Source organism: Delphinapterus leucas, chromosome 1 (genome assembly GCF_059928025.1).
Source record: "Delphinapterus leucas isolate spDelLeu-1000000601 "Yukka" chromosome 1, BTC_Dleu_Yukka2, whole genome shotgun sequence".
Taxonomy (NCBI): domain Eukaryota; kingdom Metazoa; phylum Chordata; class Mammalia; order Artiodactyla; family Monodontidae; genus Delphinapterus; species Delphinapterus leucas.
The window spans coordinates 32,411,532-32,438,768 of record NC_143129.1 but is presented as its reverse complement, the minus strand read 5'-3'; the positions used below and the strand labels follow the sequence as shown (position 1 = coordinate 32,438,768).

Here is a 27,237-nt window from a genome sequence, read left to right as displayed (position 1 = left end):
TTGTCCAACTGTTGATGACACTCAGTTTAATCACTTGGATAAGATGATACTCACCATAATTTTCCATTGCTAAGGTATCTTTTCTCCTTATAATTTAGGAAAATGTGAGGTTGATACTTTAAGACCATGGGAACATTGTTCTTCAACAACCTTCTCCCAATGGTTTTAGCATCCATGATCCTTGCCTGCATCAGCTGGAGGTGCAAAATTATTTAATTCTGCCTTTACTTCATATTTATTAGGTGACTTTCCTCTGTAAAAAGAGCTTTCTTTCCCTTCACTTTTTGTTTTTCTATTCTGTTTTGTTTGGGGGGTTTTTTTGGTATTACTGTGGACTCAGATTATTTGTTATTCAATATGCTATAGTCCATTATTGTCATTATTCTTTTTGATATTCAGATTTTCCCAAAGTTGACCAATGAAAGCACCATCAAACCAGCCTCTGTATCATTTTGCCATGTCTCCATTTTTCTTTTCCTTTTGTTCGCCTAACATATCCTAGAAATTACTCCCTATCAGTTTCTCGAGAGTATCCCGCTTCTTTTTATGGCTTTGTGTATTCCAAATATTGTTTATCATAGTTTATTCAACCAGTACCTTATATGTGCACATTTAAGTTGTTACCAGTATTTTGCTACTACAGATAATGCTGCTGCTTGTGTTTTATATATATGCAGCCTATTCTTTTAAGATAGTATAAATGTTCAAATAAATTGAAGCCTGTTAAGCTAAGAGAATATAGTATTTTACTTTAACATTTTTCTAATCATAAAAGTTGGTAATACACATAATTCATAAAATTCAGAAAAACAGTCCTGAAATGTATGGAGTTAAAAGTGAAAGTATTCCTTTACACACCTGTATTCCCACCCCTGCGCTATACCTACTCCCCTCCCCCAAACTGTTAACAGTTTGATCTGTAATGCTTCAAACTTTCTTTTGTTGTAATTGGTGGTGGTTTTATTTTTCCATATTTAGCATGTAAACATACACTCGGGGCCAATTTATTTAACTTACAAAAATGTGATCTTGCTACAGATGATGTATTATGACCTGGTGTTTTTACTTTATGTGTCTTAGATATCTTTTTATGCCCTTACGTATTGAGTTAACTCATTTATTTCAGTAGCTGTAGCTGTATGATAGTTCATAATATGGATTTACCATCGTTTATGGAGCCATTTTCCTATCGATATTTAGATTGTTTCCAGTTTTTCAGTGCTATAGACAACTGCAGTTAATACCCTGGAACATGTCTCTGCCTATGTTCAAGCATTTCTGTAGGCTAGATTCCAGGAGGTAGAATGGTTAAATAATTGTCATTGATTCACATTTCTGCAGTATCTTCCTGACATCCTTACCAACACTAAGTATTAGCAATATTTTGTATATTTGCCAATACAATGAATAAAAAAAAAAAAAAGTAGGGAATTCCCTGGTGGTCCAGTGGTTAAGACTGTGCACTCTAACTGCCTAGGGCCTGGGTTCAATCCCTGGTCAGGGAACTAAGATCCCGTAAGCTGAGCGGCCAAAAAAAAATGAATGGTAACTTACTGTTTGAATTAGCATTTTTCTGTTACTAAGGAGATTTGTTTACTAGTCCACATTTGTTAGCCACTGATTTCTTCTATGATTGCTCACTTTTGTCTGTGGGAGTTATTTTTTTTAGTGGAGTTTTTGTATATAGTATCCCTTGCTGTCTGAACTTTTGCTGCCCAAATTCTGGAATTAAATAGATTTGGATAAATGCTTTGAGAAATCCCTTACTATATGTACCCTCGCTACTCTCCATCCAAAATCAAATTGTTTCAGATAAAAAGGTGTCACTCACCTTCCTAACTTGCCATCTAAATTCGGACTGTCCAAAATCAGGAATCAAATAGGATGAGATAGAGAGGAAGATTTGTATTCTCATACTGATCTTAGTGTTAACAACTTTTTTCTCCCTGTGTATTGTTTATCTTTTGTTCTTGTTTGTGTAGTTTTACACAATAAAAAGTTGTAAATGTTTATGTTAAATTTCTGTTGTTTTCCTCTATACTAGGTTTTGCTTTGCTTAGGTTGGCTTTTCCCATCTAAGATTTTTTTTTTTCTTTATTTTTAAAACTTATTACAGAATACTGAGCAGAGTTCTCTGTGCTATACAGTAGGTCCTTGTTGGTTATCTCTTTTAAATATAGCAGTGTGTACATGTCAATCCCAAACTCCCAGTCTGTCCTTCCCCCCGGGAACCATAAGTTCATTCTCCTAATTCTGTGAGTCTGTTTCTGTTTTGTAGATAAGTTCATTTTAAGATTTTTTAAATCTATTTTATTTTCTTCTATACGATTATTTTTAGAAACACTGAAAGTTTTAGGTGTGTGAAATGTATTTTTATGCATAGTCAATTTTATCAACACATTTATAATAACTTATTTATCATTAATTTTAAATACTACCTTTTTCATATACCAGATTCTTATGTATACAAGGATGTTCCTGCAACAGTACCATACTGGGTTTTTTTGTCTTTTTGGGTTTTGGGGGGTTTTTTGCAGCACGTGGGCCTCTCACTGTTGTGGCCTCTCCCATTGCGGAGCACAGGCTCCGGATGTGCAGGCTCAGCGGCCATGGCTCACGGGCCCAGCCGCTCTGCGGCATGTGGGATCTTCCCGGACTGGGGCACGAACACATGTCCCCTGCATCAGCAGGCAGACTCTCAACCACTGTGCCACCAGGGAAGCCCAGTACCGTACTGTTTTAATGATTATTTTGATATCTAGATGAGACAGTCCCTTGTTCTTTTTTAAATGTTTCTTGTTTATTATTGTTTAATTTTTTTTCCAGTAACATTTTAGGGGGAAAAGTCTCCCTTATCATTTATGCTTCCTGCAGCAGTGTATGAGAATGTGCATTTTCCCAGGTCTGGGAGAAACTGGCTGGGGCTCTGAAGCCAAGGTTAAGACTTGAATAAACCTAGAAAAATTAAAATCAAATCATCTACCCTCTAACCTGGGAGAAATCAATAGGTTTGTAACACTGTTAAGTGTTACCTAAGTGTTTGTTTAGCATTAACTCCTTTACCTTCTAGGTGTAACCCTCTCCCCTCCACACTAACCCCTTTCACAGTCATCTCACAGAATTTCACATCACATTACTTGTGTACATCCACTTCCCTCTACCTGGCATTTCTTCTCATTCCCCACCACCTCCCCCCAGCAACCTCACTTTACCTTCCATATTTTTTGTGTGGGGAAATCTCATTTGTTCCTAAAAACTCAGTTCAGATATTGCCTTTTCTGGGAAGTTTTTCTTCATGCCAACAGTAAGAAGATTGTTCTAATCTTTGTGTCTCGTGTTATTTATTCCTAATATTATCATTATCAAACTTTGAGCTGAATCAGGACATATATGCCAAATGCTTTTGAAAAAGAATAAAATATCCCTGTCTTAAGGGAGCATACCAGAGAATGAAAGGGAACCTTAAGATAGAAGAAAAATAGGTATGAACACAGATATTATATGTGATTCTTTAAAAAGTCACTAACAGGAGGGCTTTTATATCACTTCCCCAACCTAACCAGGTTTAGATTTTATGGCTTATGTGCTAAGCCTTAGAAAAGGTGCTGATACACAAACTGAGACATTCATTTGAATTCCATATGGGATGTGGCATAAGCAAAGGCACAGAGTTAGGACTGAATGCGTCATTATCATGGGAGTTTCAGACCTGTAAGGAAAATACCAAGAAATGGGATTAGAAAGGCCTAAATATTCAGTAAAAGATTTGGAAATTAGTAGCCTCCTATAACGTGGATTTGAATTATAAATGAACAAATATTCTGAATCTTTTTTTTTCTTCTTCAGTATTGGATGAACGAATACACCTCATCCATCGGAATTGGAGTTTTTCATTCAGGAATTGAAGTATATGGCAGAGGTACGTGTATACACAGTCTAAATATACTTTCTGAAGATTTTTCTCATTTAAAGGAGTTGCAAAATCATGACTGTAGCTCTTCCTTTTTTTTTTTTTTTAAGTACTTCCATACTTTAAAAAGTAGAAGAAAATCTCCCCATATTTGTTTCTACTGTATTTTGGAAAAATGCCCAAAGTGGAATGTATCTGGGGAGAAAGTACTCAAAGTACACAAGCGTACATTGATTTGATTATCTTTTATTCTAGGTACTATGTCCTAAAAAATATTTTCCTTTCAAGATTGTTATACTATGACAGTTTTGCCTTAATATGTATTGGCATTCCTAAGAAACCTTGCACTTTGAAAAATAGTGTGATAAAAATAATCATTTTGCTTGGAAAAGGGTTGGTGCTAGAATGTCAAACTTGAAATACCAATTTCCTGAGGGAATTTCAGTAGTAAATTTGTTTTCGTAGACCTACAAATATATAAAGTTTAAAAATATTGCTGAGCGAATCCTGCCTTTGATTACATCTAGCTTTTTGCTTAAGAATGATGGCCTTTGTCATTAACTCAGCACTTTTTATTCTTTATTACCCTTCATTATGATAAACATAACTGGAGCCACTCAAATCAAGTAGCTCTGTTTCAGCAGCTTTTTCCTTTGTTCTAATTCTCTCTTGATACAAGATAATCTCCTGATCAAGTTGTAAGTAGAATGTTCTGCATAAGACAGATCACATTGCTGATTTCATCAAGCTTGTAATAATATACTAGTTTGAATCATAAACTCACCATATAGCAGAAATGCTTTTATTTGCTTCAGCTAGGAAGTCTTTGCTATAATGTTACTGCAGTTTACTCCCAGTTACCCCTGAAGACTACATAACAACTTCAGCTAATACAAAGAAAAGGCTCGTTTACTTAAATGTGTCAGTGTGGTGTTTTACTGTCCCTTTTTTGTATGCTAAATTAACTGCTTCTAGGTGCAGTGTACCATATTAAATATTGGCTATAAAGATCTGCCATATAAGCTCCATTTTACCTGAAAGACTGCAGGTAATTCCAAAAAGCAGTGAGGTTTGTGCTGAAAGTTCCAGTGGTTGGAGTATTGATACGGGTGAAATGGTAGTCTGTGGATTTGCTCCCTGTTTGATTTGGCTTTTGCCAAAGTTGCATGTATATTCCCTTTTAGCTGAATTTGTATGGTGTGTTACAGTTTTTTTTTTTTAAGCGCCATCGAATTTTGGACCACATGACCTCACTGCTCTGAGGTAGATTGGAGCATGAGACATTTTTTCCATTTTTCAGATGAAGAAACTAAAGCTCAGACCTGCTGAAAGTCATACTGCTAATTAACAGAACTAGGACTTGAACTCAAGTATTCTTATATACTAGTCCATTATCCATTTATCTGCCTAATCATTGCTCCCATTCATAAAATGACTTAGGAATAATTAGAAACATGGCTCAAAACAGCAAAGCCAGGGCCAAATACATTCCTAAAAGTGAATTATTGCTTCTTGAATAGAAGAATAAGCGGGTCTACAACTTTCCTTACCATAATTGAGAAAGTTGAAAATCGAAATACGATCTTTCCACATCTAACCTTATCTACAGTGTTTTATAAAATTCTGTCATTAAATTTTTAATGTATGTTTTAGAATTAAATGCTAAATACTTTCTTATTCTACATTATTGCTTTTTTTTCCTGAAAGGTCTGAATCAAAAGTAAATGTATTGTAGAATTGCCTTTTTCTTTCCCATGCTTTGTTCTGACCTTATAAGATTGTATTTAATAAATTTTAAGTGACAAGATTAACTTAAGCATTTGTTTGGAATACTTTAAGTAAGTCTACTAAGATTTGCCACTTAAATATCGAAGTATCTAGTACCAGAACTGTAGCCAGAAATTTTATTTCCTTCCTGATTTGAAACCATTCTCCATTTTTGTTCTGAATGAGAGTTTATATCTGATGAGGCTGGATGTACATTCACTGTAGTACAAGTAGCTCTCTCCTAGCTTAAAGATGTGCTGTGGAAAGTGTGTGTGTCTTTATGTGTGCGCGGGTGTGTATGTTAATTTTGCAGCTTATCTTTTCTTGAATGAGGGGAATTGAATTCAGTTTTTCTGGTTTGCTAATGTTTTTTCCCTCTTACTCAAAGATAAAACAAGAGTCTTCATCTCAGGAACCATGAAAACTCATTGTTATTAGACAGTTTTTCGAGTAAAGTCCAGGTTTGAAATTTGATCACTTTAATTTAGAAAGTGGCAAAACACAGAACTGACCACCTACATACTTTGGCGTGATAGGTAAACACAGGGACTTTTTTCACCTTTGAGTGTTAGCCAGTCTCCTCTAGCCAGTATAAAGTAAATATAGAAGTCAGGATTACCTTTGAGCGTCTTTTGTTATTAGAGTTTCAAGTCCTTTACGTCAACTGTTCTATACAAGTAATAGGTAAATAAGATGTTTGTAAAAGCATTACTAAATTGAAAAATATTTAGATGGTATCATTATTATCCTCATCATTTATTAAATCTGATTCAGCATACTGGTTAAGTTTTATGTGATAAATACTAAAAATCATGAGTTTTCTCTTTTCAGAATTTGCTTATGGTGGCCATCCTTACCCCTTTTCTGGAATATTTGAAATTTCCCCAGGAAATGCTTCTGAACTAGGAGAAACATTTAAATTTAAGTAAGTAGGGAGGATAATTTTTATTACACTGTCTTAGATGCCAAAGCTTGTTTTCAGGCATACAGAATTCATTCTGTAGATTAAAATCTAGGAACTTAAAATGTTTCTTTAATGTTGTTTTAGTTGCGGACACTTTAAAATCAAATCTAAATTGTTGTGTAAAGATAGTAATCAGCCAAATAAAGTGCCTGAAATAAGGAAGTCTGTTGCTCTTATTCAGGACCCACAAAAGTTACTGTGTCTACTTTAAAAGTAATTTTACCTGGTATAAGATTCTGCTTTAGAAAACATTTCCTATATAATGACTGCTTCCCCTCAGTCTCCTATTTGGGGGGAGATGGAGGAAAGTTTTATTGTGACCTACTTAACACTCTTAAAAATCTCTTCATTTTCCCAATGAAAGGGACACTGTTTACAAACTTGAAATAACTAAACTAAAATAATTTGAATAGATCAGCCAAGAGACTGTTGTTAAGGTACGTGTATTATATGTATTGATAAACCTAAAATTATGGATCTGAGTGTACTGTGGAGCCTTATGTGTAGTAAACAGCACTGAAAACCTGAATGCTAATAATCAAATTCCCATTCCTTAATTGAGTTTTGTATTTAAAGTGATATTTAGAATCTTAGTTTCAAGGAACTTTAAAGAAACTTCTGGACCTATAATAGTTAACTTGCCAAGTGAAAAATAGTGAAATGAGGTTATAACATTGAAATTCAGTATAGGGTTGTATCTTTTTATCACTACTGAGTTAATTATTCTCTTAACCTATAACTAATTTGAAATATTTACACACAGAAGTGCTATAATGCCAGCCTGAATCCATTCCTTAGGTCTCCCTTTGGTCAAAACTGCTAGATAAAAGGATTTGCTAAGTATTGTCAGCTTTCTTGGATGCCTGGCTTGTATCTGACTAAAATTCTACTCTCTATTGAATGATGTCTATTGCATTTCCAGGGTAGTAGTTTGGGAGTGGTGGCGGGGCTGGTTGCTTTTTTGGTTTGGTGTATTGTTTTCTTGGTTTGGTGTGTTGTTTTGGAGGGTTTTGGGTTTATAATGCTTTTTTAAAAATTAGTCATTTGACAGTCATCTCACTGCAGCCGAGTGGCAGATAACTTAAAAGATTATTTCTAAGTGAGAATATGACCAGCCATTTGATGGTGAGTGTAATTAAGCAAGAATATTTGCAGCATGGATCTGGTTCTCTAATAATGTAACTGCTAATGTAATAGTAATAAAAATAACTGTGATATTATATTTTTAATATGACACTGTTTAATAAAGAAAATGACTTATTTTGCATTTGTATTATTTAGAAGTGGTATACTTAAGAGTTTATTGCTTTTAAAAAGTAGAAAATAATCGAAATTATTAAAATACCTCATTTACCTTTTTAGTCTTCTCACAGTAACCCTGCTTTGTTACATCAGTCATAATATTCCTGGCAATAAGCATTTCTGGAAATGAGTCTTTAAGCATGCCTATAATACCTATAACTCACGCAGCTATATTCTTTTTTTTCTTTTTTTTTCTTTTCTTTTTTGTTCTTTAAGAGAAGCTGTTGTTTTAGGGAGCACCGACTTCCTGGAAGATGATATAGAAAAAATTGTAGAAGAATTGGGAAAAGAATACAAAGGCAACGCTTACCATTTGATGCATAAAAACTGCAACCACTTTTCTTCGGCTTTATCAGAGGTAAGTGAAATTTTACTCTAAAAGTTCTTCAAATAAATAACCCTAGTATATTTACTGTCCCACTATATTTAATCAATTATTTTTTTCTGGTTATTTATGTTATGTAGTGTATGGTATTTTATTTCTTTTATGTGAATATTTCTTTTACATGAGTGACCTTTCCAAAGTTGGTAACTTTAGAGCGAGCACAGTTTTAAGCTGTAATTCTGTTCGTGACTTGGCAGTGAGTAGAGCGAATACAGTAACGGGTCTCTTCTTATTCTAATTTGTTTCATCACGATCTTATATTTTCACTTAAAAATTAATGCCTAGGGGGTTGGGGAAGAAAAAAATAATAAAAAATTCTTTAAATTAATGCTTAAGTGACTTCTGCTTCTTAGCCACTATGATTTCTCTTTTCCTAAATTTTAGTTGCCAACTTGAAATTTTTCTGGCTCTTACTTATTAATAAGTAATTCATTTCTCCTATCTTGAAATTTTACTCTGCCAGTTTATCACACACACACTTGTTTGCCTTCCCAGTTCTTGAATGCCAAGCAGAAAACCAAAAGTAGATCCAAATTAAAGGTCTTTTAAAAAGGAAATGACGGGAAGAAAGCAAAAGGTTATAAAATAAGGTCTGGAGAATTAAATAGCGCTTGAAACAGCTTCCCAGCTTTCTGACCCTTAGCAGATGGTTGCAGAAGCCACATCAGGTACCACAGAAATTGTGAAATGTGTAAAAGAGAAAATGAGCTGCTGCTTCAGTGACCTCCTCTGCAGAGCTGCTTAGCTACCTGGCCCTTTTCACTGCCCTCATGGCTTCCACAGCATAGGTTTCAAACAGGACTACAGCAGACTGCTGCTGTGCTTCTCAAATTATTTTTTGAGGACTGGCAGCATTAATATCACATAGGAATTTGTAAGGTATACATCATCTCTACCCCACCATAGATGTACTGAATCAGAATCTTCATTTTACCATGATCCCCAGATGATTCATAAAAGTTGGAGAAGCACCCACTAGTCTAGTGGGTGCATTGATACCGCAGAGGTGACGAAGTTGATTTTCAAGGAAGAGAGAAGGTAGTTCTAAGCTTTCTTGACCCTAGACATTACATTTGTAGGAAGTGCATTCAAAGATCCGTAGAACGTTAAAATTAGCAAAGGTTTTAGATAGCATCTAATCTAGTCTGCTCATTTTATAGACTAAGTAACAGGCCCTGATTGGGGAAATGACTTACCAAGATTGTGGAGAACTCAGATTAGACCCAGACTGCGTAGTTCAGTGCTTGTTATATTTTATCGTTACTTCTTCTGGTTCCAACTTATCCTCTCTCCCAAATAAATTATTAGCTTTATTGAGCATCTGTAACACCACCTCAGCCCTGGTCTAACCCTAAAACCATATTGGAGTTGAGTGCGTGAAGAGCAATTCTAGATGCCCCTGGAGCCATCTTTTTAGGTCACAGTTTTCATGCTTTCACCCGTGTGAGTGCTGAATTGTTAAAGAAACTGAGACTCAGAAGTTAGGGGACTTAGCCTAGCCTAGCCAGCTTGTTAGTGACAACTGAGACTAGAATTCTGGATAGTGGAGGAGGCAAGGGGCTATTTTTAGTAAACCTCATATAATCAAGGCAAAAAAAATTAACGTTAGGCACTCTTAAAAAGTTATTAAATCTAATGTGCTTCTACATCTTTGACAACATAGTTTCTACATGTGTCGTATAACCAGTTGCAGATAGAAAACCATAGCTAATTATAAATGATTGTTGATATATGTACTCTGTTATTCAAAATTGTTCCAAAAATTCTAAGAAGCATCATAGTTATCATTGCAGATGCTTCTCTACAACAAGGATTAGCAAACCACTACAACCTGCACACCAATACCAGCCTACCACCTGTTTTTGTATGGCCTGCAAGCTAAAGATGGTTTTTACCTTTTTTTAAATTTGTTTGTTTGTTTGTTTATTTATTTTTGGCTGCATTGGATCTTCATTGCTGCGTGCGGGCTCTCTCTAGTTGTGGCGAGCGGGGGCTACTCTTCGTTGCGGTGCGCAGTCTTCGCATTGCGGTGGCTTCTCTTGTTGCGGAGCACGGGCTCTAGGTGCGTGGGCTTCAGTAGTTGTGGCTCGCGGGCTCTAGAGCGCAGGCTCAGTAGTTGTGGCGCACGGGCTTAGTTGCTCTGTGGCATGTGGGATCTTCCCGGACCAGGGCTCGAACCCTTGTTCCCTGCATTGGCGGGCGGATTCTCAACCACTACGCCACCAGGGAAGTCCCGATTTTTACATCTTTAAACCGTTGGGAAAAGGTCAAAAGAAGAATATATAGTTACATGTATAAATTATGTGAAATTCACATTTCAGTATCCATTAAAATCTGACTGGAACACATCCGTACTCATATTTTTAACCTATCATCTTTACTGCTTACAGGCTGCAGCAGCAGAATTGAGTAATTGTATCAGAAACCAAATGGTCTGCGGAGCCTAAAATATTTACTGTTTGGCTCTTTATAGATAAAGTTTCCCAACCCCTACACTACAGGTCAGATGCATTCGAATCTGATTCAGATTGACTCAAACAATGAGGAAATATTTTATCTCACAAAACAAGAAGTCCAGGATAAGGTGGGCTCCATGTCAGTATGGTCAGTGTCTCAACTGTGTGTCACCAGTGGCCTAAGGTCTTTTTATCTCTCTGAGCTGCCATCCTTAGGGTGTTAGGTTGGCTCTGCCCTCAGGCTAGCTCCCTTTATGGTTTTCAGGTAGTTGCAACAATTTTCGGCGCCATATCCTGATACAGCAACATCAAGAGAAAAAAGAAAGCTCTGTCTCTCCCGTTACTTCTCTCTGAGAAACTGAGACTTTCTCCAGAACCTCCCACCCTTTCCAAAGCAGGTCATGTTTCATGGCCAGAATTGGGTCGAATGCCATTTCTAAACCAGTCACTAGCAAGAAGAATGGCATTGCCGTTACTAAATGCCACTGGCCTGAATACCTTCTGTAAATTAATATTTTCAGTGGGAAATTCCAAACCTGAATAAAAGTAGAGAGACTAGAGTAATGAGCCTGATATACGTATCACTTAGCTTCAAAAATTATCAACTCATGGCTAATTTTGTTTCATCCATAAATGCCCACTCCGAAATAACACTGATCGCTAGATTACTTTGAAACAAATCCCAGGTGTTATTTCATTTCAGTTGTAAATAGTTTACTTTGTAGCTCAGAAGATAAAGATTTTTTTAACATAACTACAAATATTAATCAACCTAAAAAAAATTAACATGCATTCCTTAATATAATGCAAATATACAATGTTGAAATTTTCCCACTTGTCATAATTTTTTAACAGTTTGTTTGAATCAGGATAAATAAAGGCCAAATACCCCCTTGTTACCGTGAGGTTCAGTCCGCATAAGAAAGGTAGGATAGATGTCTTGATTCTTTTCCGTTACTTAACAGTCTTCAAAAAAAGAATTGGTTCCTGTGCTGTGCAGAGAAAAATTAACATAGCAGAGGGCTTTACTGTTAGGAAAGCATATTGTGGAGAGAAGGCCAAGGGTGTGACTGGATAACCTTTTGCTGCTGCTGAAGAGATTAAACATGTGACTCGTGGATCCTCTCAGCCATCTCAGTGGAAATCAGGAATAGAAATGGGATTTTCCAGGAAAGATCTGTAGAGGAACCTCTTATCCAATAGAGTGAATCCCACAGGAGACTCAACATTTTTGAGGATGTTATATTAGCAGAAACACTGCCGGCTTGGACTGAAAGAGGACAGAATGAAAGATGACTGTTGGATTCCGAAATTTCACAGGCAGTAAACAGCCTGGCGAAAAAGGGTAATTTCAAGGGCCCAGACGACAGAACTGAGGGCCGCAGAGGATTAGTCCCAGGCCTTGAAACCTAATGGAGTTGCCCAGTCAGATTTTGAAATTGCTTGGGGGGGGGCTTCCCTGGTGGTGCAGTGGTTAAGAATCCGCCTGCCAATGCAGGGGACACGGGTTCCATCCCTCGTCTGGGAAGATCCCACATGCCTCGGAGCACCTAAGCCCATGCGCCACGACTACTGAGCCTGCGCTCTAGAGCCCACGAGCCACAACTACTGAGCCTGCATGCTGCAACTACTGAAGCCCGCACCTAGAGCCCATGCTCCACAACAAGAGAAGCCACCGCAGTGAGAAGCCCGCACAACGCAACGAAGAGTAGCCCCCACTCACTGCAACTAGAGAAAGCCCGTGCGCAGCAACGAAGACCCAGTGCAGCCAAAAATAATAAAATAAATTTATAAAAGGAAATTGCTTGGGACTAATGATTCCTTTCTTCCTTCCATGTTCTCCCTTTTAGAATGGGAATGTCTATAACTTACTGTGTGCTGGTCCACCATTATATTTGGGGGGCATCCTACACACACTTTGTTTTTTTAACTTAACATTGTACCATGGAGTTTATTCTGTAACAGTATATAGAGATAGTCCTCATTTCTTTTCACAGCTAAATGGTCCTCCTTGTTTGTGCCAAAATGTATTCAGTCAGTTTCCTATTAATGACATTTGGATTATTTTTAGCCTACAAAAAAGTGCTGTAATGAATAACCCTGTGCATACCTTTTTTTCATATTTTTGCCAGTGTGTCTCTAGAATAAATTCCTAGAAAGAGGGATTACCAAGGTGAAGCTTAAATGCAAAAGTAACTTTGTTATATGAATCAAATATTTTTTGACCACTCCCTACAGTAAGAAATATATTTTACATCATGATCCAGATGTGTACACATAACTAAAACAAGTGTCACAATTTCCCTGGTATCTACAGTCTATTTCATTTTAAGAATTCAAATTAAAATGCTAAAGCTACTAATGGATCTTGACTCAAAGTTTAAAAGACATTGGCTTGATCACGGATCTGCACACTTTTTCTGAAAGGGCCACATAGTAAATATTTTAGGCCTGTGGACTATTCCTGGACTCCACTCGGCCATGGTAGCCCAAGAATTGTAGGCCATAAAAAAAAAAATGAGGGGGCATGGCTGTGTTGCAATAAAATTTTACCTATAAAAACAGGTGGCTTTAGTTTACAGACCTCTGTTTTAGGTTAATCAAGCCGCCTGCAGGTGTTGGGATGAAGTTAGCTTCCTGTGAAGCACATTGATGTATGGAGGAAGGCAGATGACTGAATGAAACCAAGGTTCAGGAAGGAGAATGAAGAGAACGGCTGCTGGATAGTCAGCAATGGCTTATTACATTAACCTCGCTATCCCTAGTCACCACTCTGTGGTAACCTTCAAATATACATACATCCCCAATTATGTAATATAATGTAGTACTTGTTTGCCTGTGTTTTTTAGAATAGACAGATAAGAATGGTATAATATAAGGTCATTGCTCAGCTTTCCCCCAGATCTAATTCATGCACATTCTTCAGGTATTTTTAAGTACTGTCTACCTCTCTGTGCTTCCAGGCCTGGTAATCAAAAATGATCAAAACATGCCACCCTCCCTCCATTGAGACCACCGCCTAGCCCTGTAGTTAAGACAGAGACATAGTATTTAAATGTAGCCCTTAAGGCATAGGGCTAAACCTTTAGGGAGAAAAGTTATATTGCTTGATGACAGGTGCCAGCTTATTTACATTTTAGCTAATTTTTGGTTGTAAGATACTTTGAAACCAACTAAGCTAAAGTAGATGGTACTTCCAGATCATAAGTGTAATGATTATAATCTTTGACATGATTGGAGGCAAAAACACCACAGGGACAATAAAGCGTGGATTAGTTAACCCTAGTTTTGACTGCAGAAGGAAAGGAGGATAATAAAGAGTAAAGTTAGTATTATAAAAGACCTAGTTCTTATTATTTGCAGTTGGGAAAAGAGGGGGCTTACAAGTCCTAAGAACAGGATAAGGATGAGAAGTGCCTGGAGCTTCTGTTACTTGAATAGTATCTTGTATTAACAAGTCTTCTATGTGTTCAAAGTACTTCTACATGCTTCTCAAAGCAGTTACAAAGACCAAAGAAAGAAAGGAGCCAAATGGAATTAGCTTGATTTTATAGATGTAAAAAGTAAGCAACTTAACAAAGTTCTTCAGAAAGGAAGGGATGGAGCTGACAGTAGGGGGACCCCAGGCTTCCGAGTTAGGGAGCTGCTTGTCATCAAAGACCGGAAGTAACAGCACCAAAGGCTAATGCGCAGTGGCCTTTTTGTATATCCGCCTCCCTCCCCAACCCTCCACTCCTTGGCAGCTGACCAGATAACCCTAACCTCTCACCTAATACTACACTCTTTCTCCTGTAGATTCTTTGTGGGAAAGAGATTCCTCGCTGGATCAATCGGCTTGCCTACTTCAGCTCCTGTATACCCTTTCTCCAGAGTTGCCTCCCAAAGGAGTGGCTCACTCCCGCAGCCTTGCAGTCTAGCGTCAGCCAAGAGCTCCAGGACGAACTGGAGGAAGCGGAGGATGCTGCAGCCTCCGCTTCCATGGCCAGCACTGCCGCAGGCTCCAGACCCGGGCGCCACACTAAACTGTAAATGTCTCCAAAGTCACGCATTCAGAACTGTCTCTGGCAGTTGAATATCACTAGAGAAGAGTAAAAGAGTAAATGTCCTCTGGATATTTTGTATGCAAAGATGGCTCTCCCCCAAATCCCAGTTTTTCAGCTCAGGATTATATTTGTAATCAAAAAAAAAAAAAAAATCACTTGGCGCAGGAGGGAGAACTTTCTATGAAGCTGCCCTCTGTCTTTTTTACCCACTTGTAAATTTGGATTTACTTCTGTTTTATATAAGCTCTGTTAAGTTATGTTTACAGTATTTTGTATCGCTGTTTACAAATCTTGCATGGACTCCTGCCACCATGAAAGAAGAAAATCTTCATGTCTTCAAAAATTAGGCAGGTAATCTTTGTACACTTCTGACAATTGCCCGAGCTTCGGCATAAATAATAGGCACACAAGAAGGTACTTACACAGTTATAGTCACCATCACCTGCTTAAGAATTGTCTTTTAGGTTTGTGTTTGTTTTTGTTACCATTTTGGTACCAGGGTGCACAGAGGTGAAGGAGCACACACAGCCCTGAGGGCTTGGGACCTCGATCTGCGTGAGAGGCGCCCGACCCTGGGCACCCAGCACTCCCTCCACTCCAAGTGGTACATCTCCTGAGGTTCCCACCGAACGGTGGCTTTCATCCCAAATATCTGGCCACCTCCACGGGGTGGTATACTCCCATGTCAGTCTGGCTTTGATGCCTCTGATTCTATAAGTAAGATGTTTTTCGTTAAAGGTATTCTTACTAGTAACAAGTGTTTTTGCACATGTGTTGGGGGCTTCATTTTTATTTTAATATATATTGATATCCTCCCTGCAGAGGATTTTGTTTGTGGGGCAGGAATATCCTAAGTGGTAGCCTTCTGAGTAGCAGTGTGAGTTGACATTCAACTGCTTTTAAGTCTTCAGGCTACCTTTTATACCACACCTTGAAAACTAGAGTCTAAAGTAACACTCTCCAAAAAGTTAATACCTTGATATTTTAAACATTTTATGTACCATACCAGAAAGAGTATGTTGCAGTTTGTTTGTTATGGGAGTAGTTTCACCTCATAATAGAAAGCTTAGTCTCATTGACCTCTTGTGGAAAACTCATATTTATGTGTCTTATTCATCTTTTTCTTTCTCTCAAATGTATGTCTCTTACATAACCTACTCGAAGAATGAAATTGTCACCACAGATAAGTCCTCATTAGCAAGGAATCTGTCTGCTCAAGTCTACTCCCAGTTTGACCCTTGGATGTAAGAGCCAAGTCATTACATGTCAAATTCAATTTTTCTGCCTTAAGAATGAATGTTCTACATAAAATATTGGATGCAGTGTATAAATTATCCAAGGCAGTGACTTCAGCTTTATATATATATATATATATATATATATATCTCGTTAGTTTTAAAATCATCTACTTTTATTTAAACTTCTAGATTGGATTGTTTGCTATTGCTTTTTGTAAGGATACATATCTTTCAGTACACTACATTTTTAACTTTTCCATAAGCTGATTTTGAGTCATTTTATCAAATTAAGCACACCCTGTTCATAGGGAAAATAAACCTTGGGTTTGACCTGAGGAAAATGAAGCCACTTAACCTAATTTATGCTTTTGACTGTTCTGTTGCTGGAGAGGAAAGCTTTTACAAATTATTCTCAGTTCTTTTAGCGGGGGGGCAGAGCACTTGTTTTAAGAGATGTGACAGAAAGGAATCTATGATCTTTATGAAAAGTTGACCTGATTCAGGTCTAAAAATGAGATTTAGAATAAAATGCGAAGACTCTTGACAGTGAATCAGTTCACTCAAAGAAGAGTCCTATCACTAAAACCCAGGTTAGTGAAAAATGTTTGACGCCATTCGCTTGGGATTTTTTGTTTTTAATAATGTGGTGGATTCCAGTTTTTTCTAATCCGTTCAAATAGACATGAGTTTAAATCTGCTACGGACACACGTGAAGGAGTGGCCATTATTTAGGCACTTCTTGGCGAGTAGCCAGGAGCCTTCCACATTTGCTTATCCAGAATCCAGCGCCTCAGCACACAAATGATTTTATTGTTATTTTGTTGTACTGACTTTCATCTGCAGCATTTGGAGTTTAAAAATAGTGTTAAGGTCCTAGTAAAAATAAATAATGGGCCTGAGGCCAATTATCGTAGAACCACCAGATAAAATTCTGGACGTGAGATTGCTTGCAGTCTAATGGTACTTGAGGTTGAGAAATAAATGTCTTTACTTTAGAAAATCTCATTTAAGTCAGTTTGTCCACTACAGTTCAAAATTGAGGGTGAATTCAGTTAACTAGCATTTCACCAGCTTTCCCTTGCCCTTGGAGGAAAAGAATCTTGTTCTCAACCTGATCTCTGTTAAGAAAAATCCTATATAAAAAATCCGGTCATTAAGATACATGTGATATGATGGCATCAGATATTCTCTTCGTAGTTGTAACCAAGTGAAACACATTTCTCATTGTGGGTTGGACAGTAATATAGTGTTAAGAGGGTCAGAAGCTGCTGGTTTCTACTGTTTGTTTTCAGTGCCCTTGGGTTTTGTTTTTTCTTTGTTTCAACCCTAAGAAAGGGGCATCAGCTTTGGAAAGTGTGGCCTGTGGAATGGTAGAAGGCAGTGGTGCAGCAGTAAAGAGAGCCTCCACTTGATGCCTGAAATCCAGCCCACTATTGTTCTGACCCACAGCAATAGTGCAAGTTACCTTCACCAGCATTTGTACATAGCAGGGAATTCTGGTTTTCACCAATTGATAGCATTGTGTGTATGAGGAGATTCAACCCTACAGACAGCTGCGGGACTCTATATCCATGGCTTCTTTCCATCACAAAACGGGTAGAAACTCATTCACTGCTTCAGGGTTCTAATCTGTGTGTCTTCTAATGGGTCCATTTCTATAAGATACTCTGTAATTTTGATACATGCTGTGTTTTCTTTCAGTGACTAAGTTTAAAAGGCTTGGGTTTTGTCCAGCAAGCTGGCCATACTGCCATTGTACCCCTTTCCTTCAGTATGGTTTAGAGTGCAGCTCAGTCATTAGACTTTCATTGTCTACTCAGTCAATACACATCTTCACTGTTTGAAAGGTGTTACAGCTGTTCAAGAATCTTCATGAACCTGAGGATAATTTCTTGTGAAGTTGAATGCAAATGTACTGTCATTCATAGTGTTTATATAAAAAAAAAAATACCAGGAATCTTCACTTTTGCTACCTTGATATAGCATTGGGCTATCATGTTAACATTGAAATACATCAATTTATTAAAAAATACTTTTATAAGAAATGTTTTATAGTGCTTTTTGACCTCCAGGAGACTGCAAATGTTATATATTTGTGTTGGGGAGGGGTACTTTTGTTTGATATTTTTTATTTTTATACAGTTTTAAAGGTTACACTCCATTTACAGTTATTACAGAATATTGGCTTTATTCCCTGTGTTGTACAGTAGGTCCTTGTAGTCTGTCTCACGCCCAATAGGGAGATTATTTTTGAAACCCAAGAATCCCATCTGCTCTGCAGAAATATAGTCTGCCCTTCTCCATCATACATTTCTCTTGTGTTTGCATGTACATTTACTCCCATGTATTCCCCTCGAGCTCAGGTCCACGGGCCAAGTCCTTAACTGTCAAGAGGGCATAACCACACCTGCTCCCAGGCAGCGGTGCCAGCCCCAGCTTCTGGGGGATGGAGACAAGGCTGGGAAGGGAGAACATGCCCTCTTCTCTCCGCCAGGAGTGCAGGAGAGAGACCTGCAGGGGAATTGCCCCCACTGCTCGTGCACACACACTTCCCATCTAGAAGCATCAAGCAAGCAGGAGCCTGGGTGACTGCGCACCTCGTTTTCTACAAACCTAGTCTGCTTTGCACCTCCAGCCTGACCCTTCCCCCATCTCCATTGGCCTTTTGGTACCTAGCCAAGTAATATTTCCCTCCACAAACTCAAAAGACCTCCCTTGGATTAAGTATTATTAAAAAATAGGGCTTCCCTGGTGGCGCAGTGGTTGAGAGTCCGCCTGCTGAGGCAGGGGACGCAGGTTCGTGCCCCGGTCCGGGAAGATCCCACATGCCGCGGAGCGGCTGGGCCCGTGAGCCATGGCCGCTGAGCCTGCGCGTCCGGAGCCTGTGCTCCGCAACGGGAGAGGCCACAACAGTGAGAGGCCCGCGTACCGTAAAATTAATAATAATAATGGAGGGGCTTACCTCGTGGCGCAGTGGTTAAGAATCTGCCTGTCAATGCAGTGGACACGGGTTCGAGCCCGGGTCCGGGAAGATCCCACATACCGTGGAACAACTAAGCCCGAGCACCACAGCTACTGAGCCTGTGCTCTAGAGCTCGCAAGCGACAACTATTGAAGCCCGCGTGCCTAGAGCCCGTTCTCTGCAACAAGAGACGCCACCGCAGTGGGAAGCCTGCGCACGGCAATGAAGAGGGATCCCCTCTCACCGCAACTAGAGAAAGCCCGCATGCAGCAGTGAAGATCCAACGCATCCAAAAATAAATAAATTTAAAAAAATAATAATGGAGGTCATTTGTGGTCTGTCAATGCCTGTCCACTCTCTGCTAAGTAGGAATGATCTACAACTCATTTGTTCTCAAGGACAGGAGCCAAAGGGGAATTTTTCCCCTAGTCTACATAGGTTTTTGATAGACTATAACAAGTTGATCACCAACTCAAATCTGGTAAAGCAACTGGTTTTACCTGTAGAAAGGATACCAGATACACTGAGGGACAATGGTTTTTTCTTTCCCATTATTATCTGCTCCTGAAGTTCTCCTTATCACCCAGATACGGACCTTGTTCTAAGTGTGCAGAAGTCCACGCTAATAAAGACGAGTGGCTCCATGCTATGCATTCCAAGAGGTAGATTAGAAGCAGGCAGCTACTTATTTCCTTATGGATTCTAAAGCCAGAGAACTGCTGAGCCCTCTCAAGCTTGTCCCTTTGATCCTTTCCCCAAAAGGAAAATCCTCCCAAAGAGGATCATACCTTGCTCCTACACTGGGAAGTGTGAAGAGTCCATCTTGTCAAGGCCAAGGGAAAAGCTAAGGTTAAGCGGGGCCTCCTCTGAATCCCAACTCGGTGAGGGAGGCATTCATTTCCAAAGGCTAGATGGGCGCACCTGTGCCCTGCAGCCCTGCCCTCACTGGGAGGGCTTTGTGGACCCAATCAAGAATGTACCACCCCTGGGCTGTTGAGGAGTGGCGTAGAGCCGTCTACATTGATCTCCCTGACCCCGGGACCCCTTCACTCAGGAAGAAGTGCCTGGTTCTACAAAACACTCATGGCCTTCGTGGGCCTCAGTTAGGGGAGCCACTGACCACCAGGCTGTATCTATCACACCCCTAACTCCCAGTGATTAGTGGGATTTAGTGCCTGGGCAACCTTCAGGTGCTTCGGAAGCTGCAGCCATGCAGAGGAAGCCACAGGCCTCACCAGGCTGTCCTTATAGCCTTGCAGGCAGGTGGACTCAGGGATAAAGTTACCAAAGTCACTAAGCCAGACTCCACAGAGGGAGGGTGGGAGGCCTGCTCTACTCACTCCACACTGGAAAAGGAATATGCATTGGACAGGGCAGCGAAAAAATTAGACAAGGAAAAGCCATTCGGTCTACCTAGGACCCTCAGTCTTGGTGGCCAGTAATTATCCACCCAAATAGGGACTGGGATTTTCAGATTACAAAACGGAAAAAAGAAAAGCTAAGGGGAGCTAGGGCAGCCAGCTTGGCCCTAATCAAAGATAGAAGAAGACTCCTGTACCTTCCTCTCCCACTGGCGTCAATGAGTGGCCACCACAGACCTGCCCTCGCAGGCAGCTGACACACCACAGAAGGCCAGTATGCCCACGAATACGAAAAGGTGTCACGTTGAGTCTGGAAAGGCAGTGGGTTTTGTGGACAAGACAAAGGGGAAAGAGAAGTCCTCCTACAGTGCCCCTGCTGTGTGCTCCTTGGGCATTTAATTATCACAACAGCCTATGACGTTATTCCTGCTTTACACCAAAGGAGTTTAGTGGTTAGTAGCCCAAGAACGCACAGACAGCATAAGGAAAACCCATATTTGAACCTAGCCAGTTGCAAGGCTTCTACTCTTTCCACCTAAGTACACTGCTTTCCTGCAGTGGAGAACCCGGGTCCAGTCCAGACCCACTGAGTCAGAATCAGCATATTAACAAAACCTCCAGGCAATTCACCTGTACATTAAGGGTTCAGAAGTACTGCTCTTGCCCATAGGACTCTATTCTGCATGGTTCCAGCCTACTCTGCCCATAGAAATCAGAATTTCCTCGATGAGGTGACTCTGTCAGGCAGCCTGGACTCATGAATGTCTGAAGGACCCGGTAGCTGAATCTTCTCCAAAATTCAATAGAGGTGTGGTAGGATTTTCTTAATTTTTCCTGGGTTTGACCGAATCCATATAAATTATTCAAGGAGTACTCTAATAAATGTGAAAGATAAACTTGAACCCTCTGGAGTTACTTCAAGGAATGGTTACCTAGAAGTCCCTGATCCATGCACTAAGGATTCTGGACCGTAGTTTGAACTGATTATCCACCTTCCTGTGAGAGACCGCCAGGGCTACACCCATCGCGCGGCCATCCCTGCTGTTTTGCTTTAGATGACCAGAAGTTTCCGTGCCCAAATCCTCATCCCCAGCTACTCTGGGCATGCTCTCATTTGGCCAGCTCTCTCTCTCTCATCCTTACTGGCCCACCTTCCAATGTACCCTCTGGAACTCCCCGTCTGTGACAGGAAAATGCCCAATAGCCTCCACGTTTTCAAATGCTTCTTGACATCTCTGCTTTATGTGAAACCCAGCCGTCCCCTGTGGTGCTCTCTCCCTCGGGGTATGTGCCCTCGGTCTCCCATGCTTCTTTGCTTCCAAACCTCCGGCTCCACTGAAACCGTGCTACCGAGTGCTACCAGCTGCTGCCTCATGGCTCTCTTCTGCTCTCCCTCGCCTCCTCTGTCTTCCTCTCCACCTTCTTCCTGTCATCAGTGACTCTGCATTCACGCAGGTGACCCATCCAATACCCTAGCCCAGCGTTTCTCTGCTGAGGCTCTATTGCCATCAGGGTAGGACGATCCTTTGTGCTAGACAGTCCTGCCCATTACAAGACATGTGGCATCTCTACACTCTGTCCACTAATTACCAGCGTTTTCCCCGCTCCACAGTCGTGGCCACGTTAAGCATCCCCACACATATCGCCCCCAGGAGGTAGGCAGCCCTATCCTGGCTTGAGAACTACCATCACTGTCTCAGGCTCCTGATCTCCTCACTTGCACCAGGCACACAGACCTTGGACTTGTCATCACCAGTAACTGCGCCTCTGCTAAAATTTTCATTTCATGTAATCTCTGACCACTAACTTCCCAGCTCCCCTGAGTACCCCACACACTGAGACAAGTCTTTGACCTCATTAAGATCCCAAAGCCACTAAATTCAGCACTCGTTTTACTAATATTACTCCCTCCCCCATCTTTCATTTTTCTTCTCACTCAGCCTAAATTCCACGGTCAGTAATTAAACTGTTTCCGTCTCAGGATCCTCCACTTCTGTGCCCTTTTCTCACTTCATCTCAAGGCCTGGCCAACCCAGCCCTGTTCAGACCCAGACCTCTCTGTGCCTGATCCGCTGAATGTTGCTAGGGTGAACTCACACGACTGGGCTGACCAGTTTTATCTTAATGTTCCCGTCTCTCAGCACCACACGCGGTTTCTTGCAGGTCCCTTGTAAGCCTGCTCGCTGCTCTCCTGGATGACACTTCAGACTTTATCTCTTCAAACCTCCCACGCGTTCCCCACACGCATTTCAGTTGAGAACCTCACTTTATGCTTCATTGAAAACACAGACAATTTAGGCAGTTGACCTCTGTAATGGGGGGAAATACCCAGTTCTCCCCCCCTTGTGTTTCTCCCTTATTGTCACACAGAACACTTCACTTGGGACACTTCTTCACGAGATGTGTGGGGATTTTCCCTATACCAAGCAATTCTCCACGACACCAGCTGGTTGGCCTACAACTTAATTCTGACGCTATCTACCTGGAGATGACATCAGATCCCACAGGTTAAGCACTCAGTCCCACAAGACTGCCCCCCACTTCAGATGCCAATTGCTAGTAGTACGGCCGCAGGTTACCCACAATTTCTGTCCAGCTTGGGTACAAATCGGAGGTTCCCAGGTTTGAGTCTGATTTGGTAGAGAGGCTCACAGAACTCAGGGTAACACTTCCATTTACCGGTTTATTAAAGGATATGATAAAAAAAATACAAGTGGTGCTTCCCTGGTGGCGCAGTGGTTGGGAGTCCGCCTGCCGATGCAGGGGACGCGGGTTCGTGACCCGGTCCAGGAAGATCCCACATGCCGCGGAGCGGCTGGGCCCGGGAGCCATGGCCGCTGAGCCTGCGCGTCCGGAGGCTGTGCTCTGCAAGGCGAGGTCTGAGAGCGTCCTGGGCACAGGAGCTTCTGTCTCCGTGGAGTTGGGGTGCATCACCCTCCTGGTATGCGGATGTGTTCAGCCACCTGGAAACTCTCCAAACTTCATACTATTGGGATTTTATGGAGGCTTCTTCACGCAGGGATGATCAATTATTAACTCAATTTTCAGCCCCTCTCACCCTTCTAGAGAAGTGGAGAGGGGGGGAATCGGGAGGTGGTAAAAATTCCAAGCCTCTAATCGTAGCTTAGTCTTTCTGGAGACCAGGAGCCATCAGGCACCCACCCAGAGTGGCCTCAATAGAACAAAGGTTCCCCTGGTGCTTGTATCACTTAGGAATTTACAAGGAAGGGTTCTAGGAGCTCTGTGCTTGGAATTGGGGCCAAAGACCAAGACATATATTTACTATTATCTCACAGCTTCCAATTTTTCAACCTACATACTCATTGGAGCTCGTACCCAGAGTCACTGTCTGTGTTACAATGGGAAAACGTCCTTACTATTTTCAAAAGCCAAGCCTTCCTTTGTCACTGGATCCCACCCTCTCTCATCTCTGAAGGACTTGCTCCCACATTATTCCTTCTCTCCTTCAAAACACCAGTTTCCCTTTCTCCACTGGATCATTCCTGTGAGCATAAGACATGTTCCATGGTTTCTCAGCCAAAACCGAAAACCCAAGACAAACCTTCCCTTCACTCCCTCATCCCAAGCAGGGCAACATTTCCCGATTTCACTCCACAACAAAAGTTCATGCACTTTCATGTCCCATTCACTCTTATAAACAACATTTTGGTTTACATATATATGTTTCATACGTATATACACACACACATATATATGAAAGAATATATAGGATGTATACGTACAGTCTGAAAAATAATAAAACGAACACCTGTACCCAACACCCAGCCTAAAAAATAGAACCTGAGCAGGACCTCAGAAGCACCATCTCCCTCCCCAGTCACTTCCTCCTCTCCCCCCACTGCTATCCCGAACTCTGTGTAAATCATTCCTTTGCTTTTTCTTTTTAATGGTTTTTTAATACCCACATATGCATCCCAAGATAGTATATTATTTGCTTATACGTATTTCAAAACTTTTTATGAATGGAATCATTTAGTATATATTCCCTTGTGATTTAAAAAATTTCTACATACTGTGGAATTCCCTGGTAGTCCAGTGGTTAGGACTCTGCACTTCCACTGCAGGGGGCCCGGGTTTGATCCCTGGTTGGGGAACTAAGATCCCGCAAGGTGCATGGCATGGCCAAAAAAAATTAAAAATTAAAAATTCTACATATTTCTTTAATTCATGCATGTTTATGTGTACAGTTATAGCTCATTTTCACTGCTGTATTATTCTGTACAACTATACCACAGTTTTATTTATATATTCGACTTTTAATGGACATTTGGCCTGTTTCAATTTATGGCTATGAATATCGTAAGGCATACCTTCTGCTGCAGATGGAAGGGTTCTTCTGGGGGTGGAGCTGTGAGGCTGGAGGGAAGATGGGAGGGTTTCCGCTTCTCTGGGAGAGGAGCCGCAAAGTTGGAGGGAATGTACACATCCAACTTTATTAATTTTTAGAAAAAAACAATGTATTCCTCTTACTGCACTTTCATTAAATAAAATCCTATTCAGCCTTCTCTCCATCTGTTAGTCAAACAGAGCTCCACAGGCTATTTTCTTATAATGTCATATAATGAAATTTCAGAGCCTGGGCCTGAAAAGTATTTTTTTCATTACTCAGAGGTGAGTGCTGTTCCCTGCTCCCACACAGCCGCTGGGAGGACAATACTCAACATCACAAGAGTGGTTCAAAGAATCTGCTTGACAGGTGAGAATGTAGGGGATCGGCTGCCTCGTGTCAGAGGGGAAGGGGTTGAGCCCGGGAGGAGCCAGGGCTTGCGAAGGTGTGAGTGGGTCCAGCAGAAGGAGACAGTGTTTGAGTCCATCGTCAAGTTCAGCCTGGCCTTAGCCGTTGCAGGAGGCGTGGCAAATTCTGCCTTGTATAATACAGATGCTGGGCACAGAGGTATCCTATCACCTTTGACCCGTTCTGTGGAGTGCAGGACATTGTTGTAGGAAAAGGGACTCACTTTCTCATCCCTTGGGTACAGAAACCAATTATCTTTGTTTACCGCCCTCCAGCACGTAACGTGCCAGTAATCACTGGAAGCAAAGATTTACAGAATGTCAACATCACCCTGCGCATCGTCTTCCAGTCGGTTACTAGCCACTTCCCCGAATCTTCACCAGCATCAGAGAAGACTCTGATGAGCACATGCTGCCGTCCATCACTACAGAGATCCTCAGATCCGTGGTGGCTCACTGTGATGCTGGAGAACTTATCACCAGAGAGAGCTGGTCTCCAGACAGGTGAGCAATGACCTCATGGAGCAAGCAACCACCTTTAGGCTCATCCTGGATGACATAACCCTTGACACATCTGACCTTCGGAAGGGAGTTCCCAGAAGTGGTGGAAGCCAAACAGATGGCTCAGCAGGAAGCAGAGAGAGCCAGATTTGTGATGGAAAAGGCTGAGCCGCAGAAGCAGCAGCCATCATCTCTGCGGAGGGCGATTTCAAGGCAGCAGAGCTGATAGCCAACTCACTTGCCCCTGCAGGTGACCGCCTGATTGAGCTGCGCAAGTTGGAGGCCTCGGAGGACATCACGTACCAGCCTGCCGGGCAGTCGGTGCTCTTGCAGCTGCCCCAGTGAGGCCCACACCTCCTGAGGCCATCTGGACCACAGCCCTGATGATTCTCAACATCACCTTCCCTCTTCCACCCCAGAAATCACTGTGAAACTTCATGATTGGTGTAAAGTGAAGGAAATAAAAGTTAAATCACTTCAGATCTCTAACTACTCTATCAAAGACAAAAAAAGAACCTGCTTGTTTGGTTCAAAACTTTTAACGGAATGTGTCCTGTTCTCCCATGTAAAGTGGACACATGTGACTCTTCATCACTATTGGCAACTCAGAGCAGCAGGGTCTTGTTCGACTCCTATGACTTTAGAAATTGTTGCCACATCCTGTGAAAATAACCACCATGTGAAAATAACCTCCAAAGAAACCAATATTTTGTTGCTTCTCTTAATTCACTGACTTAATTATAATGTTATAATAAATTGTCTCAGTATTCCTAAAAGTTATAGATACTTGAAAAAAACTTCTCTTACAGATCAGAAGAGGATCATGGCACTTTTCTCTTACATGCATCATGGAAAAATCAAAACCCCTGCTAGATATGTTATAATATTTAACAAATCATCCGAAAGTCCTCGTATCATCTTGTCAACACTGGGTAATCAAAATTGTTTTCCAAGGCAGCTGTAACACTCTCCAATCCCACCAAAAGATTTTCATTCCCATTACTCCACACCCTTGCCTAGACTTGATATTGACTAACTCCTTAATGTTTGCCTAAATTGGAAAGATATTCTCCTACGTTTTCTTCTCAATAGTTCAATCTTTGCTTTTTGTATTTAAGAATTTAATCCAACCAGAATTGATTTTGTGTGTGTGTGTGTGTGTGTGAGTTATCTATTTCTTTTTTTCCATATAGGTAACTATTTGCCCTAACACAATACGTTGAATAGTCTACCCTTTACCCACTGACCTACAAGTTCCATTTCCATTAATCAAGTTTCCACATATATGTGAATCTGTTTCTGGGCTCTCTAGTTCCATTGGTCTATTTACTGTCTACAGACTAATGATACACTGTCTTAATTACTAAGGCTTTATAATAACTCTCAATATGTGGTAAAGTAAGCTTCCCCATCTTCTTCTAGAAGTTATTTGGTTATTCTTGGCCCTTTACTCTTCCATGTATATTTTGGAATCAACTTCTCAAGTTACATACCCACACACAAATCCTATTGGAATTGCATTGAATTCATTTATCAATTTGTAAAGAACCAATATCTTTATGATATTGTCTTTATCCAAAAACATGATCCATC

General features: G+C 40.7%; 1 protein-coding gene and 1 pseudogene across 4 annotated transcripts in view; both read left to right on the top strand.

Moving 5' to 3' along the window:
- The window catches only part of DESI2 (desumoylating isopeptidase 2), a 41,614-nt gene extending 23,504 nt beyond the window's left edge, over positions 1–18,110 (top strand). For 3 of the 4 annotated variants that reach the window (XM_022579417.2, XM_022579418.3, XM_089907842.1), the window contains 4 exons: positions 3,847–3,919; positions 6,509–6,602; positions 8,160–8,301; positions 14,580–18,110. In XM_022579417.2, coding sequence (XP_022435125.1) covers positions 3,847–3,919; positions 6,509–6,602; positions 8,160–8,301; positions 14,580–14,813 — 543 coding nt within the window. In that variant the 3' untranslated portion in view covers positions 14,814–18,110. The remainder of the gene's footprint in view (positions 1–3,846; positions 3,920–6,508; positions 6,603–8,159; positions 8,302–14,579) is intronic. The other variant, XM_022579419.3, reaches the window with a different exon arrangement.
- Positions 18,111–23,097: 4,987 nt separating this feature from the next.
- On the top strand, positions 23,098–26,886 carry LOC149750443 (prohibitin 1 pseudogene; annotated as a pseudogene).
- The last annotated feature ends 351 nt before the right edge of the window (positions 26,887–27,237 follow it).